The 18077-nt window shown below is 41.0% G+C and overlaps 1 protein-coding gene across 4 annotated transcripts in view; it reads left to right on the plus strand.

Moving 5' to 3' along the window:
• The window catches only part of CACNA2D3 (calcium voltage-gated channel auxiliary subunit alpha2delta 3), a 938743-nt gene that overhangs the window by 453014 nt on the left and 467652 nt on the right, over nucleotides 1-18077 (plus strand). For all 4 annotated transcript variants that reach the window (XM_050781062.1, XM_050781063.1, XM_050781066.1 and 1 more), the window contains one exon: nucleotides 6191-6265. In XM_050781062.1, the coding sequence (XP_050637019.1) occupies nucleotides 6191-6265 (75 nt within the window). The remainder of the gene's footprint in view (nucleotides 1-6190; nucleotides 6266-18077) is intronic.

An 18077-nucleotide genomic window follows, 5' to 3' on the forward strand; every position in this document is an offset into this window, starting at 1 on the left:
TCTGCTCTCAGAGATTTAGGTTTTCTATATGTGATCCTTGTGTGGGGGCTACTGGGAAGCAGGTCTCACAACCCAGTGTGGCCAGTGCAGTCTTGGAGAGGGAGTAGCTGGGGGACTGGGTGTCTAGAGCTGGGGTATATGCTGCCTGGGGCTCTGTGGTGGCTTATCAGAAGAAGTAGTGACTGAGTGGACACTTGAAGATAAGTAGGCTAGCCAGACATAGGCAAACGTGGTGGAACAGAGCAGGGAGAAAAGGAGGAAGGAGTCAATAACTGAGAAAGTGCCATTTGCAGGTGTAAGACCCCACCCCAGCCCCCAAGAAGGAGCTCTCGGTGTGTCTGGATCACATGGGAGTGCAGGTGAATGTGGAGGTGAGTGGATCTGGTGAGTGATGGTGAAATGAATGAGACTGGATGGAGAGAGGCAAGCCAGATCGAACCAGTCTGGTGGTTCAGCCAGGTGGAGCAATTGGGACAACCCATGGAGGCAGTGGAGAGACACAAAAATGAGTCTCAGCTTCAGGGCAGGGTGTTGAGATGCTCCCTAAAGCCACTCCCTGCTTAGGGAGGTTCTTTCCTCATCTTCTCTAGGTGACTGATAACCTTCTGTTAGACCTGAAAGCGAAATTGGTTTCATCTGTCAAGTTCAGTTTCTGACATTAGGATTCCTCATTATTATCCAGAGCCCAAAGTCAGTTGTCCTTGGCTCTTTGGCTTTTGGGCCGTGATTCACCTGAGCCAATGTATGCTGGAATTCTACACTAATTTGGAAGCTCCTATGAACCTTGGTGAGAGGGTCTAGCCTATTTGCATTGCTTTTAGATCCTTCTGCAAAATGTTCTGGCTCTTCATTTAATGAAAGTTGCCTTTCCTATTTTAGATCATCATTTAAGATTCTCATTGATCACTTTGCTGTGTCTGTAAAAGGGGAGATGTAGGGAATGCGCACAGACACTGGGCAAAAGGAAAGAAGAGGCATGTAATGTGTCCCTTGCCTTCAGAGTGGAGAGTTTGGAGGTTGAATGGAGACAGAGGGACAGTTTCCTTAGCAAGAGTTGTGGGATGTAGTCTAATACCTGAGGAAGATTGTGGGTTTGTCTCAAGCCTGTTGTTATTTTTGGAGGGACTGTTGCAGCATCACAGATAAGCACTATTTATCATAAAAAGGAAAGCCAAGGCCAGGTGCAGTGGCTCATGCCTGTAATCCTAGTACTTTGGGAGGCTGAGGCAGGAGGATTGCTTGAGCCCAGGAGTTCGAGACCAGCCTGGGCAACATAGGGAGACCTTCTCTCTGCAAATAATAATAAAAAAAAACTAGCTGGATGTGGTGGCATGTGCCTGTGGTCCGAGCTGTTTGGGAGGCTGAGTCAGGAGGATTGCTTGACCCTGGGAGGTGGAGGCTGCAGTGAGCTGTGATCACACCACTGCACTCCAGCCTGGGTGATACCTGAATGAGACCCCCATCTCAAAAACAAACAAACAAAAACAAACAAAAGGAAAAACAGACCTTATGTTCTGATGGAATGAACATACTCTTTTACTAAGAAAAGTAAGAAAAAAAATGGTTGTCATTTTACAATGATCATCATGAGCAAACTTAGCCAGTGTTTTCTGTCCCCAGCACACAGTAGGTGCTTAGGGTAAATTCAGCGAGCAAATAAAGACGTGAAGAGTTCTGTGGCAGATGTCTTCCTACATGAGGATTTGCCAGTAAGCTGGCTGCACCATCTTGGCTCCCTGTCTGCCAAAGACCCCGGTCCCTGGGAGGATTCAGAGGGTGGCTTAGAGTGGGACAATGTGTGGCCAGACATCATGGGCTTGTCTTGGGTATGTAGACAGTGACATGTGCCTGATGACATGGCATCTTGTCCCCAACAAATGCAGATCCCTGCTCTCCAGAGAAGGCCAAGGACACATGCCCCTGTTCCAAAGAAGGGGTCACTTTGCATCACTGACATCACCTTCTTCCTTCATAGCAAGCTCCAGCTCTGGGTGCAGGGTGTTATCTGTTGGTCTTTCCCTCTATGTAGCACACATCACACTCACACATATATTCTCTTTCTTTTTTGTGCATTTGTGCCTATGCGCCTAGATGCCTTTCTCATTCTTATGTGCCAGGTTCTGTGTTGACTGTTATTTCATCCTCACAGTGAGCTCATGAGAGAGGTGCAGTTAGAATACCTGTTTCCCCAACACAAAAGCTGGGGCCAAGGTCACCCAGCAAGCATGTGGCAGAGTCAGGATTTGAACCCAGGCCTGCCTGCCTCAGTTGCTTTAACTCTACCGTTCTACCCTTGTGAGAATCAGAAAAGGAAAGCCAACCAGGAAGGAAGCAGGGAGAAGAAAGCCTACAGCGTCCGAGTCCCTGTGTGCTACGTGGCAGCTTCTAAGCTCTTTAAAGGGTGAAAGCCGTGTGTCCATTTCCTCACCATGTGGTTGGTGGGCTGGACTGGACCCATTTCCAGGGCAGCCTGGGCCCACTCCTCTCTCCCTAAGAGACTCTTCCCATTTCTCAGAAATTTGCAAGAAGGACTAACCACTTGGGCAGGAAGGGCAAAGGTTAAGTACTTCTTTAGGGTTCAATCCTGGTAGTGCAGGGGAGTAAAAACAAATTGTAGAAGGAAATTGCATCTAACTGGTGATGATGTACATAGTATCGTTTTCTTCCTTAGACTATTGATATCAGATTATTTCATTAGGGATCAAGGAGAGCTATTTATAAGGCTGTTGTGTCTTAGGGCAAGAGGTGACCAAATCTTGAGTTGTAAATATATATGGCCCTTCCACATCATCATTTCACAAAATAGAAATCTAGAGAACATACATAAAAATGCAGAAGCTGAAGGATTTCCAAATAAAGGACTGCGAGGAGTCTGGAAGCAGTTCCGTGTACAGGGCATCCTTGGGGTCCGCCTTGGGAGGAGCTGTTGGGTAGTGAGAGGAGCATGCACAGCTAGCAGGCCTCCTTGGTACAGCTGCCTGGTGTGCAGTTCCCTTACACACATGGCTGAGCCCGGCTCCCTCTGGTGATACAGACCAGATTGCTCGGCATAGCTTTATCCTGATGCAGTCAAGGGAAATTAGTCAACTGCAAGCTTGGATGATGCCACTAACAAGCTGGCTGGGATTCAGAAGAGTGGATTCCTCCACTGAGGCCATAGCACACACAGTCATGGCAAGCATGGTTTTGATTACTGCACATGTACCTCCCTGATGAGGTCAAGAACTCCTTGGTCTTCTTGACTTTTAAATCCCCTCTGGAGCCCCCACAAGTATAGACTTTTATATTAGCAAGGCAGTTTCAGGTCTGTTGCCTCACTCAGTTTCTGCAGGGGCCCCTAGAGGGAGACTAGAAGGTGAATTAGTATCTTCTTATGCATAAGATTCTGGGATCAGAGTGGCTTAGCAGCTTCCCCAAGGCCACACAGTGAGTACATGGTAGAGACAGGACTTGGACCCAAGTGACCTGACTCCCAGCTCAAACTGTACAACCCCAGGAATCAACTTGGAGAGTGTGTATTAGATAGCATGTCAATGAAGTGATTCAGTTTACCTGCAAAATGGAAGAATGAGAGGAAGTAAAACCACGGTGGGAACCTCAGGAAAGTTTTGGGCTCTAGGTTACAGAACAGGTGAGGAAAGGTTGGTTCAGCATACAAACATCTGATAATGGCATGTAAGAAACCTGGAGGAGGGTGGCTGCAGCTTTTGCACAGTAGCTCAATGTTGTCTTCGGGGGCCCACACTGGCTCCATCTTCCTGCTCTGTCTTCCTTGGGCTTTGCATTCCATTCTTTGTCTTGTAACCTCATAGTTGCAAAATGGCTGCAGCACCTCCACAATAGCATCCCAAGCAGGAAGAAAAGAGTGGGTATAGATGAGTTTTCCCTTAATGGCAGGAAAACATTTCATTGAATCTGCCCATCAAACTTTCCCTTATGTCATGGTCATTTGCCCCTAACTGCAAGGCAGGCTATGAGAGGTTGTGTCCAACAGAGGGGAACTGGATGTCTGTGGCTGGCTAAGACCCTTTGTGGTTCAGGCCTTAGAAATCAGTGTACTGTCACCCTAAACCAAATGAGTCAGCAAGGGAAGTGAAGGAGAAGGGAATGGCTGTTTTCTCAGCAACTTCCAGGGTCAGTCCAACAGAGATTGAGAGCTTTGGAGGAGTTTTCCTCCATATTGAACTGTGCAGTTGCTTCTTGGATCCTGAGATGATGTTCTGTTTGTTGACTAAAAGTCATACTTCCATTTCTTAATGGCTAATGTCATAAATATATTTTTTTCTCCATGCCTCGTTAGACGATATTTAAGCCCTCAAACCATTGGGATATTTTTTCAAACGCTTTTTATATGACAAAAAGATGAAGATGAAGGGGCACAAGGCTAACTGATGGGGAGATCTGGAGGTTTGGGGGCCAGAGAGGATGAGTTGGGGGCATTGAGGTCCTGTTGTCAGTGGCTGTGAGGTCAGACTGCCTGGATTTGAATCTGGACTCCACCACCCTCATTTACTCTCTGGTGTCTTTGGGCAAGTCGATCATTTTTGCTGTGCCTCAGTTTCCCCATCTGTAAAGGGAGAGTGATTGGAGGTGCTTGCCAAATGATGCTAAGATAACCTGCAGATGAAGTTTACCTGCTGCCTGGATGCAGTAAGTGCTCAATAACAGTTAATTGCCAAGGTCAGTATGATCACCACTCCTGCTTGCTTAGTGAGGCTCTCTCCATGGGAAACCTGATGCATCCCAGTTGTTCTTGAGCAGCTTTAGGTCTAGCCCCTCTTTGACCTGTCCCTGCGGTGTATCCAGAGGGATTTCTCAAGCTCATCTCTTTATTTCACTCACTCCCTTGCTCATAGCCCTGCATGGTCCTCACTGACTTTAGTTTTAAAGCACAAACTCCCTAGGCCAACTTTGCACAAGAGTTAGCTGGGTCTGGGAGAGATGGTTCTGTTCTCTTCCCTCAGGAGCTCCGGGCCTCTCTGACTGCTAAAGTAGATATACCATGACACTGTCATCAATCAAATGGTCCTCAAGCACCTACTGTGGGTCCAGCCCTGTGCTTGTTGCAGAAAATACACTGAAGGACCAGGCATGGGCCCTAATGGTGTCATTCCACTTTGTGGTGGGGAATCTGGCCAACAGATAATTAGAATTAACAGGGATTATATAGAAGAGGGACCTAACCCGGTGCCTAGCCTGCACCAGAGGCTGCTTCCCAGAGGAGGTGGGAATAATCTGACCTAGGAGGTGAACAGGAGTCAGCCAGAGAGAAGAGGTGCCAGAGTGAGAGCTCAAAGCAAGGGTCCCAGCATTGGAGGGCCTGAAGGAAAAGAGGAGACATGTCAGAGGACAGCAGGGAATAATGGCTGGCCAGGACAAGTTTTAGGGGAAGGCTGATGAGTAAAGATGCTAGAGTGTCAGCAGGACCAAGGGTCCAGAGCCTTGTAAAGCCCTGGGAACATTCATCTGCACAGCAATGGGAGCTGTAAATGGGATTGACAGGAGGCAACATGATCAGATGTGTAAGGACCAGCCTCCCTGCAGGGCAGAGAAGCAGGCTTGCTGAGAGAAATTAAGATGAGACTACTCACATTTTTGCTACCTGGTTGTGAGCTTTGGGCAAAAAAAAAGGGGGCGAGGTCCTATTCTGGATATTCTGGGATTGAAGTGATGGGAGTGCTGGTGTTGACAATGTATGGGAAATTGTGCATGGACAGTGCCCTGATCAGCACCCACATACCCTTGCAGAGTGACCAGGGAATATCAAGGCTTATTCTGTCCCCACTCATGTGTAAGCCACACATGTGTCCCTTGGTTCCATGAACCCAAAGACAGTAGCTGGAGCTGTATCCACGCAACTCTGGGATGCTCTTCAGCTCCCACCAGGACCATGGGCTGTTAACCATGCTCAGGGAACTGCCAGTGTCTGGAGGCAACCCCAAAGAATGGTCAGTTAAAAGGGTGCACCCTGAACCCTGCCATCTAACAGCATGTGCTCTAGAAGTTTCTCCTTCAGTCTGTAGCACATAATCATAGTTGTCTAGAGGGACACCCATGGGAGAGTTCACCTTCTGTGAATAAATGGAGCCTGTGATTGTGCTGCTTTTTGGGTGCGTATCTCCTTAAATTATTAAGAAGTACCCTTCAATTCCTTAATTAAGTGTTCCTTCTTGATTCTTTTCCTTTGCAGTATAATGAGGAGCTTCACTATGTGGAACCTTGCCTGAATGGAACGTTGGTGCAAGCCGACAGGACAAACAAAGAGGTAGGGGCAGCTTCGGGGAGCATTCCAGTCATGGTACACCCCTGTCTCCCTCATAGTGATTGTTTTACAATAAATCCGTCTTATTGAATGCACTGCCTTTTCATTGAGGCCCTTGGAGCCCCCATGTGTAGAATATTTATGAAGAGGCACAAAGAAAATCATGGCACTAAAATAATTACATTGAATTCAGAGGCTTACTAGTTCTGAAACAATTGCATCCACTTTTTGTCCTTGTACTCTAATAAACACAATGCTATGGTGTGCTTGATGCTTACTTTGACACTCTTAAAAGAATATGGCTCTTGCTGTGATTTCAAAGAAAATTGAACCCACTTGTTATTTCCCTTGTCCTTCTCACAGTTATTAAATGGTCATTGGTATAACTGTTGGGGTAACTTGCCTGCTATTAAAGGTAAGCCTTACAAGGATAGGAATGCCGTCTGCTCCCTACTGTATCCTCAATGTGCCAAGCATTGCCTGTTCCATCAATATTGTGGAACAAAAGGAAGATATGTTAAAGGAGAATCTTACACAGTGGGATAGAGGTTTTCCCCTCCAGTTTTGGAGTATCCTAGGAAAATTTCTAAAGTAGACTTCTGTAAAATAAATCCTGTTTCCCTTTAGCTACCTTTAAATTTGTCGGTACAGCTACCGCAACCACCACTATACCACCACTGCAGGGCCAGTTGAAAATTTCACTTGAAGGTATAGCTGTGGCTGCAGCCATGTCACAGCTTCTGGGACTCACAGCTGCCATTGCCATGTTGATTTTCTGTACCTGACACACAGAGCTGCTCTTCCCCTGGACAGCAGACCTGCATGAGGTAGCTGGGGGCAATGGCCAGGGTAGGCTTTTGTGAGGCACATTCTATGTGCTGGAGAAAATCCCCTGGCTCGTACTGTATTGATGCTATCTTAGATGCAAGTAGTAGAAGCACTTGACTTGGGTATCTTTGAGGAAGTGAACAACAGAGGATTGGGAGAAATTCATTCCAGTTGGAACACAAAGTATAAAGTAAAAAATATACTAGAGTTAATAGCTGGGCTTCAGTTTGAGGGGAAAGAAGCACCATGATAAGCTTCATATTTAGGAGGGAGGAACCAAGTACACTGAAGTTCGAAGAACAAGTATAACCTGAGAATGCTCATTCATGGTATTGTCTAGGCTAAGGTAAGAAAAGTGACTTAAGTCTATAGCCACATTTTTCTAGAGAATTTCCCGTTGTTTGGCCATTGTGTAGGTGAAGATCTCATCCCTATTCCAATATTGTAATATTGTAATATCCTCCAGAGCCTCAAATAGGTGTTCAATCCTGGTGCTTGCAATGTTAAACAGAACAGACACTTAAATGATCAAAGCCTTCCTTCAGATTGCTTCCCAGAGGAACAAAGGACAGTATGATCTTTGGAAATAGGAAGTTTTATGAATGAAAAAAAATCATTAGAGGAAATGGGCTAATTTTAAATTGTCCTTGAATTTATGGATATTGAAGACTGGAATACTTTTGAATTTAAAAACTAATCTGGACTTCTTATTCTGCCAATATGGAGTAACCATATTCCAATGAGGTCCTCACCTTTATAACTAAGAAGCCCTAGACATAACACAACAAGCAAGTATAGGTTGAGTATTCCTTATCTAAAATGGTTGGGACTAGAAGTGTTTCTGATTTTTCAGATTTTGGAATATTTGCATTATGCTTACTGGTTGAGCATCCCTAATCTGAAAATCTGAAATCCAAAATGCTCCAATGAGCATTTCCTTTGGGTATGACCTTTGAGCATTATATTGGTGCTCAAAAAGTTTCAGATTTTGGAGAATTTCATATTTTGGATCTTGGATTTTTGGATTAAAGATGCTTAATCTGTATAAGAAGACTTGAAAAGGAGAAAATGAAATGTCTAGGGGCTTTGGGTCTTAAAGACAAAAGGGAAGTTCCTTGATTTTCCTGTTTGACTCCCATATATCCTGAATAGAGCGTTCCAGAATCTTCTCATCTGGACCAACAATAGGCACAGATTAAAAAAAAAAAAAAAAAAAAATAGTCCCAGAAAATCTTGTTCCTTCTAGCCAAAGGACCACAGAAAATCTTTGTGACAACACGTTTTCTACTCCAGCTGAACATCAATGGAACAACCAATCCTACATGATTTCAGTGGGGCCAAATTAGAAGTTGATCTTTTGCCCCACGCATACCCTCTTGGTCCTTCTCTCACCTAGAATGACTGCTAAGAGAAAAGATGAAATCGGATCCAGAGTCTCATAATATAAAATCCATAATGCCCAGAATGCAATTAAAATGCCAAGAACTGGGAAAATCACAACATGAATGAGAAAAAACAATCAACAGAAGCCAGTATTTACCTGAATTGGATGTTGGAATTACAAAATTGTTTTAACAAGCAATTAGGAATTCTCTTGCAACAAATGAAACAGTAGAAAATCTCTCAAAGAAATAGAAGTTATAAAATAGAGCCAAATGGAAATTATTGAACTGAGAAATACAACCACCAAATAAAAGCTCAGTGATCAGCTCAATAGAGTGAAGATGACAGCAGATAAAATCAGTGAATTTCAGGACAGATCAATAGAAATTACCCAATTTGAACAACAGAGAGAAAATAGACTGGAAAAAAATGAACAGTCTCAGGGACTTGAGGGACAGTAACAAAAGATGTAACATTAATTACATTGAAGTCATAGGAGAGGAGAGAGAGAATGGTACTGAAGAGGTATTTAAAGATGTATTGTCTGGAAACTCCCCCAAACTGGGTGAAAGGCATAAGCATACATATTCAAGAGGTTATGCAAACTCCAAATACAATAAACCTATGTAAATCCATGCCAAGACACATCAAAAATATAGACAAGAAAAAAATATTGAAACAGCCAGAGAGAAAGGACACATTGCTTATATGGAACACGAATTTGAATTACATAGATTTCTCATATGAAATCATGAAGACAAGAGGTAAGTAGCATAGCATTTTTCAAATACTGAAAGAAAAGAACTGCCAACCCAGGATTCTATATCCAGTGAAAATATTTGTCAGGAATGAAGGAGAAATAAAGGCATTCTCAATGAAAGGAAAACTGTAAAACTGTTGCTTGTAAAACCTACCCTTAAATAATGTCTCAAGGGAATTCTCTAAACAGAAAAGAAATAAAAGAAAGCTTGGAAATTCAGAAAGGAAAGAAGAACATTAGAATGAGTAAGAAAATTACAATTAGAGTATCCTAATTGTCAGGCAATTCTTAAATTATGTTTGATAGTTGAAGCAAAACTGTAATACCATCTCATGTGATACCCAATGTTTATGGATGGAATACTTAAGACAATTATATTTTAAAAGTGTGAAGGATAGAGGGACCTAAATAGAAGGTTTCTATACTTAAGTGGAAATGGTAAATACTGATATGAGTAGACAGTAATAAATTACATATTTATATCTTAATACCTAGAGCAACCACTAAGAAAACAATACAGAGAGTTATTCTTAAGTAACTCATATGAAGGTAAGAAATGAGAAACAGAGGAATTAGAAAGAGGATGAATAGGAAAAAAATAAATTGGCAGACTCAAGTTTTAATATATCATTAATCACCTTATGTATTAGTCTGTTCCCACTCTGCTAATAAAGACATACTTGAGACTGGTTAATTTATAAAGAAAAAGAGGTTTAATGGACCCAAGTTCCACATAGCTGGGGAGGCCTCACAATCATGGCAGAAAGCAAAGAAAGAATAAAGGCACGTCTTACATGGCGGCAGGCAAGAGAGCATGTGCAGAGGAATTGCCCTTTATAAAACCATCAGATCTCATGAGATTTGTTCAGTATCATGAGAACAGCATGGGAAAAACCCACCTTCATGATTCCATTAACTCCCACTGGGTCCCTCCAATGACATGTGGGGATTATGGGAGCTCAAATTCAGGATAAGATTTGGGTGAGACACAACCAAAACATATCACCTGAAATTTAAGTGTTCTGAAGACCACCAATGTAAAGGCAGAGATTGTTTGAGCAGATTAAAAAAAACTCAAAACAAACATGATCCAACCATATGACCATATGATGACTATAAGAAACTCACTTGAGGCCGGGCGCAGTGACTCATGCCTGTAATCTCAGCACTTTGGGAGGCCGAGGTGGGTGAATCACGAGGTCAGGAGATCGAGACCATCCTGGCAGTCATGGTGAAATCCTGTCTCTACTAAAAATACAAAAAATTAGCTGGACGTGGTGGCACATACCTGTAGTCCCAGCTACTTGGGAGGCTGAGGCAGGAGAATCGCTTGTACCTGGGAGGGGGAGGTTGCAGTGAGCTGAGATTGCACCACTGCACTCCAGCCTGGGCAATAGAGCGAGATCCATCTCAAAAAAAAAAAAAAAGGGAAAGAAAAGAAACTCACTTGAAATACAATGACAGATATGTTGAAAGTAAAAAAATGGGAAAAATATGTACAATGCTAACATTAATTTTAAAGTAGGAGTGATTATATTAATATCATATTAATATCATATAAAGTCTTCTTCAGGGCAAAGAAAATTACTAGAGACAAAGAAAGAGATATTTCATAATGATAAAAGGATCACTCCCATAGAAGAACATTATAATCCTAAGTGTGTTTGGACCAAAATACAATTTCAAAATACACAAAGCAGAAACTGTTAGAGCTGAGGATAGAAATAGACAGATTTACAATTATAGTTGGGACTTGTACATTCCACAGTTACCAATTGATAGGCTACTGTACAAAAAGTCAGCAAGGATATAGAAGAACTGAACAGCACCATCAACCAGTGAGATTGAAATGACATTTATATAGCACTCTATCTAGATAACAGGAGAATACACGTTCTTCTCAAGGACCCATGGAACGTTAAGCAAGATAAAACATATCCTGAGTCATAATAGAAACCTTAAAATTAAATCTTTAAAATTGTAGAATATAATTTTTGATGAAAATGGAATACAACAGGAAATTCATAACAGAAAGACAGCAGAAAAATCCCCAAACACTTAGAAATTAAACAGTATACTACTAAAAAAATACTTGGGTCAAAGAAGAAGTCTTAAAAGAAATTTTAAAAAAATATAAATCTGAATGAAAACAAAGACTACATATCAAAAGAGGTGGAACAAAGCTATAGCAATGTTGGGGAGAAATTTGTAGCACTATATACTTACATATTTAAGTTCTCTAATATTTGGAGTTTCTACCTCAAGGAATTAGAAAAAATCATGCAAAATAAAACTAAAGCAAGCAGAAGGGAGAAAATAATAAAGAGCCAAAGTCAACTAAATTGAAATAGGAAAACAGTAGAGAAAAATCAGTGACACCAAAAGCTGGTTCTTTAAAAATAAATCAGTAAAACTGATAAACCTCTACCAAGACTGATAAAAATAAAAAGAGAGGGGCAGGCGCTGTGGCTCAAGCCTGTAATCCCAGCAGTTTTTGAGGCCGAGGCAGGCGGATCACCTGAGGTCAGGAGTTAGAGACCATCCTGGCCAACATTGTGAAACCCCGTCTCTACTGAAAATGCAGAAATTAACTGGGTGTGGTGGCGCACCTATAGTCCCAGCTACTCAGGAGGTTGAGGCAGGAGAATCGCTTGAACCCGGGAGGCAGAGGTTGCAGTAAGCTGAGATGGGGCCACTGCGTTCCAGCCTGGCGACAGAGCAAGACTCTGTCTCAAAAAACAAATTTAAAAAATAAAAATAAAAAAAAGAGGCCGGGCGCGGTGGCTCAAGCCTGTAATCCCAGCACTTTGGGAGGCCAAGACAGGCGGATCACGAGGTCAGGAGATCGAGACCATCCTGGCTAACCCGGTGAAACCCCGTCTCTACTAAAAAATACAAAAAAAAACACTAGCCGGGCGAGGTGGCGGGCGCCTGTAGTCCTAGCTACTCTGGAGGCTGAGGCAGGAGAATGGCGTGAACCCAGGAGGCGGAGCTTGCAGTGAGCTGAGATCCGGCCACTGCACTCCAGCCTGGGCGACAGAGCCAGACTCCGTCTCTCAAAAAAAAAAAAAAAAAAAAAAAAAAAAAAAAAAAGAGAAGACAAATCACCAATATCAGGAATGAAACAAGATATGCCAGTACTGAACCTGCAGTCATTAAAAGGAAAATAAAATACTATTATAAACAGCTTTACACTCGTGAATTAACGACTTAGAAAAAAATCGATCAAATTCTCAAAGCCACAAACTACCAAAATTCAACCAAGATGAAGTAGATAGCTGGAATAATCCTACAACTATTAAAGAAATTGAACTGATAATTTAAAAGCCCCCTCTCCCCATAAAAAATCATTTTCGGGTCTGGATGCTTTCACTGGAGAATTCTACCAAACATTTAAAGAAGAATTCATATCAATTTTACACAATCTCTTCCAGAAAAATAGAAGCGTAAGGAAATCACCCCAGCTCATTTTATGAGGCTAGCATTTCCCTGACAAACCAAAGATAGTGCAGAAAAAGAACAATATTTCTCAGGAACTTACATGCAAGAATCCTCAACAAAATTTTAGCACTTCAAACCCAATGATGTATATAAACAATAATATGCTACCTCCAGGATTATTTTAGATAATATGCAAAGCCAATGTAACATCCATCTCGAATCAATCAATGTAATCTGCTATATCAGGCTGAAAATGACAACTCATATGATCATATTAATTGACTTAGAAAAAGCATTTGATTAAAAAACCCATTTATAATTTTAAAAATGCAAAACTTCTCAGTGCACTGGGAATGGGAAGTAACTTCTCCAAATTGATAGAGACCATCTACAGAAACCTACAGGTAACATCAAACTTAACAGTGAAAGTTTGAAAGCTTTTCCTCTTAAAATCAGGAACCGGTAAGGATGTCCACACTGACATTCAACAAAGTATAAGTTTTAGTCAGGCCGGGAAAAGAAGTAAAAGGCATATGGGTTACAAAGGAATAAATAAAACTTCCTATTTTCAGATAACATGATTATGTATGTAGAAAATCTCAAAGAATCTACACACACAAAAAAAATATTATTTTATTTGTAAGACACGGGGTCTTGCTGTGTTGCTCAGGTTGGTCTTGAGCTCCTGGGCTCAAGTGATCCTACTGTCTCCACCTCCCAAAGTGCTGGGATTACAGGTGTGAGCCACCACACTTGGCCTCTTTATATTTCTTACAGTTACATGTGGATCTATGATTACTTCAAAATAAAAAGTATAATTAAAAAAAATCTGAAGTAGGTGAGGAATTCTTGAAGAGAAGCTTTACAAATTAATGTGAACAGTTGTATAATGTGTGTTAGGTTGCTTTAGTTATATAAAAAAGTACTGATTGTGGTTTACTTTCTAATGGCAGGAAGTTTTGATATTCTTACCTTATGGGTCTTTTTATTTGGAGAAAAGCTCAGATGACAAAGCATTTATTTTTTCATTAGTATCTGGGGATATGTTTAAATAATGCTGAGCTTCATTGCTTGAAACTTTAAACCAGTTTCCATTTTTACCATAAATTTAGTGTTAGGTCATATTCATTAGGACTTACTTAATTGCATGTGGCAGAGAGTACCTAATTCATGAAAAGCAAAATGGAAATTTACATCAGCTTCCCTAGCACCAAATTCCTGGGGTGGAAAAGTCTGCACCCAAAACCTTACAAACTGGATGTCAGGAGTCATCCCCTCTCCCCAGCTATCTCCTCTAGGTGTCTTCTGTGAACTCTGATTGGTTCTGCTAAATCAGGTGCCCATTCTGGAGCCATGATTGGATCTCAAGGGGTGGGGCAGCCTAGTCAGCAGCCCAGTTCAGGTGCCTATACCCATGGCTGAGAGGCAGGCCTTTGCTGGGCAGACTTGACTGGTTTTCCAGAAGGAAAATATTCTAGGCAACCATGACAGTGCCTATGAGATAGATGTTCCGTGGAAGTATAAATGAATGAATGAATTTGAGTAGAGAAGCCACCTGGGAGCGGATTGTGGTTGAAAAAAGGTTTTTTTTTTCACATCACTAGAACATCCACAAAACATTTGAAACAAAAACATCAAACTCATTGCATTGTAATATAATCAGGGCCATCAGAATGAGATTGTGGGTGAAATTATCTGAGTCCAGGGTTGGCAGTTCTCACTGTCTCATTCTGTCTAAACACCCTGCGTGGAGCTTTGAGGCCATTTTCTTACATTCTTTGTGTAATGGGGATGGAGAATTATGACCTTCTGTATAAACACAGATAGAACTGGCAGTGTGATCGTCGATGCTAGTCTTCTGTCCAGAGTTAAATGAGTCTGACTAGAATGTGCCAAATCCTTTGGGGTGTTTCATTCTTTAATCAAAACATTCATGTGCATCCTGACAAGTTCTTATGACAGCCAAATACCCAAGATTCTTTCCTGCCCATACCTTTCATATCTTAGGATTGTTTCCCTGGTGGCCACTGCAGTGTTACTTCAAGTTAATGAAAGGGCGTGAAGGGGCTTCTAGAAGGTGACAGCTGGGATTATGATGTTGTGCACTGACAGCCAATTCAGGTTTCACAATACTCAGGTGACCCCCTGAGAAGTCAGAAGTAGATTATTTAAATTATAACAGCCTTTGATAAACTCCATTTAAAAATTTTGAGGGCATAGTGAGAGAATCTCGGTGAGTCTTAAAACAGAGGAAAAGGTTAGGGTAAAAGTGCTGGCCTTGATCAAACTGAGTTGTCCTGGAACATAGATTTCCTGAGATTTTGCTTGAAATAGCCCACAGCACACCATCCCTGAAAAGTGGGTCTTAAAATTCTGCTAGGTTTTTGGTTTTGTGTTTTAAAACTATTGTTTACTGTCTGGAGAGAGTTTTGCTTTGCTGTTTTATGTACCAAATAACTGACTTTTTTTTTTTTTCCCTTTAAGGAAAAAGAAACCATGACAAATTGGGTGAGCCTGGAGTTCAAATATAGAATTTGAATGAGTAAACTCTCATCCTAATCTACTTCAGACCTTGTGAACCATTCATTAGACCTTAAAATGAACCTCCTGTGGTCTCTCTTGGGGGATCGCAGGGGAAGGGAGGGAGGAAAGAGAGTGATATGGTTTTTCTCTGATTTTATAATGAAGATGTCCTGAAATCCACTGAATTTCATGGCTCTGTTTAAGATTCATTTGTGAATATTTGTTGCAAAATCAGCCCATCTTAGAAACTCGTGTAACTCTCATCTTCTTTGGCAGTTTTGATCTTTTCTTATGGGATCAGAAGTCACTAAAACTCCATAATCTAACAAAAGTACGTGCCAGAGTTGCTGGATTTTCCCCTGTACTTTTCTTTTAGCCTGAGATTTGTCAATGGAGGCACCCTGGATTCTAAAACTTCCTACCTCCTCTGGCCTTATAGGTATAGAATATACAGTTTGTCAGTGATACTGGGGTGAGGGGTATGTTATGAATCATGAGCAGAAAGTAGCCCTTCTGTACGTGGGCAAATGTTGCCTGCCAAAACACCTAGGGAGATGAAGTTTGCAGAGAGAACAAATACCTGCTTTTATTCAATTCAAAACTAATAAAAGATAGTAAGAAATACCTCATGACATTTAAAAAGACATTAAAAATAACTTACATAGAGAAAAGTTGAGAACAACCTACATGTAAATAAATTCTAGATTCAGTATAATTTAACATAATATGACTCTAAATTATAAGAATAAAGTAGGTTTATATATATCACCACAAAAGAGTGATAATCATATATGGTTAGATAAAGAAATATAAATTTCAGAATAGTATGGTTCACGGCTTCTGTTGTTTGCTTAAAGACAGAAAGAAGGAGAGGAGAGGAGGGAAGGACAGTGGAGGGGAGGGGAGGAGAGGAGAGGAAAGAAGGGAGGGAAGAATAAAGGAACAGAGGAAGGGAAGGAAGATGAAGGATTCAGGAGGTACACTTGATATATTTTGAACTGTTAGAATGTCTTTACAATGAACCCCAAATCCTTTCACAATCATAAATAAAATATTTTAAATAAGTAGTTTCCTAATATTGAAATTAACAAAAATATTTAAAAGAAACGATTTTTGTGGGTCCGTAAATACCAGTTGTTTCCCCGTGATTGTGAGGATATAACTTCTGCTGATTTCCAGGTAGGTTTTCCCCTTTGCACATGAGCTGATTTGTGCTTACCCCTTGATAAGCACAGGTAAGAGATACAGCTACATTTTAAATCCATATCACCTTACTGATTTAAATAAATTATAATGTAGCTATCTCACAGTGATTCAGATGATGCATAATGAAAAGTAATTCCCAATTCCTGTGTAGTAGCTTTGTAGATTTAAGGCTACACAAATGATCCAGGGACTGTTTCTATGTAAGATGTAGTGCAGAAACTATGCTCAATTCTTTTTTATCTTGTACTATATACTTATATCAATTTGATGAAATTCATTTGTTTGAAAATAGCCAAGATACTACTAGGGAACTAACAAGATTAGCCAATATATGCCAATAAATTGTTTGGATTAAAACCATTAATATGATACAAACATTTTTCATTAATTTCCACTTCATTATAGTGTGCTAATTGTGAATTCCTTGTATGAGCCTAGATGTTAGCAAAATTTTTTGTTAAGGGCCCAATATTCTAGGTTTCATGGGCCATATGATTTCTGCTCTAACTACTCAGCTTTACAATTGTAGCATGAAGGCAGCCATGGATAATACGTAAATCAGTGGGCATGGTTATGTTCCAGTAAAACTTTATTTAAAAAAATAGGTGGCAGGCAAAATATGGCCCATGAGTCTTAGTTTGCCAATCCCTGGTCTAGACTGTGGACAAGACTAGGAGAAGTCTGTTATTAAATAAATAACATACATTAACATCAGGTTAAAATCTTTCTGAAAGGTGAACATGGGAATTGGTAGTTGACAGCGTGACTAGATTGGGTAATATTCCTTTACTCTTCTCATTTCAACTCTTTTGGCAAATGAGGATTTGGGCTGGATCTTTCCTTAGACTGTCCTTCTACCTTGAATAAACTTACCAATTAACCAATTTCTGATTTCTCTGTTCATCAGTATTTAATTGGAGGGCAAGAAGACTTGGATATATGTTGTAAATAGAGGTAGAGATAAGAAATAATATCAGTAGTAAATACAGCATTTTGCAATTTAGAAAATACTTCCTATTGGATTCTCATGATTATTACTAGTGTCATTTCCAATCTTTACACCTGAGGTCCTGGGGCCAGATGTATTTGTTGGCTGAGTTGACAGGCGATTGGATAGATGGAGAAGCTGAGAGAGTTTAAGAGACACATGCAGGTATACACAATCAGTAAGTGCCCAACCACATCATGAATACTCACTCATCTGAAGATGTCAAATACTATCCTATCATCTTCACTATCTGAGCAGGTAGAGTTACCTTTGTGGCATGGTTAAACCCCACATCATTCTTCTAAAGTCTTGTCCTATAGAGTAAATTCTAATTCAGATTTGTGTTTTGAAAGAGTATCAATGAATATGATGTGTTGGGACATTTATGTGATAATGTATCCTTATGGAGCTGTGATGCCCATCTTAGTAGAAAGGGCACAACTGCTTATTTGTATGAAGTGTGAAGTGAAGACTAATACAATCGTGAGTTCATCCTTTATTTCTACCCATCTGGGAATCTCTCGAGGTTGTTTTATCTTGGAATTCTCTGTGGCTGTACATAGACAGGTCTGCTGAAAGCTCTGTGTGTGTGTGTGTGTGTGTGTGTGTGGTTGTGGATATGGATGGGTGTCCATACTCCTTGGTTCTGCCACTTAGCCAAGGAGACTAATGAAGTGAAAAGCTGG

This window comes from Macaca thibetana, chromosome 2 (assembly GCF_024542745.1).
Source record: "Macaca thibetana thibetana isolate TM-01 chromosome 2, ASM2454274v1, whole genome shotgun sequence".
NCBI lineage: Eukaryota > Metazoa > Chordata > Mammalia > Primates > Cercopithecidae > Macaca > Macaca thibetana.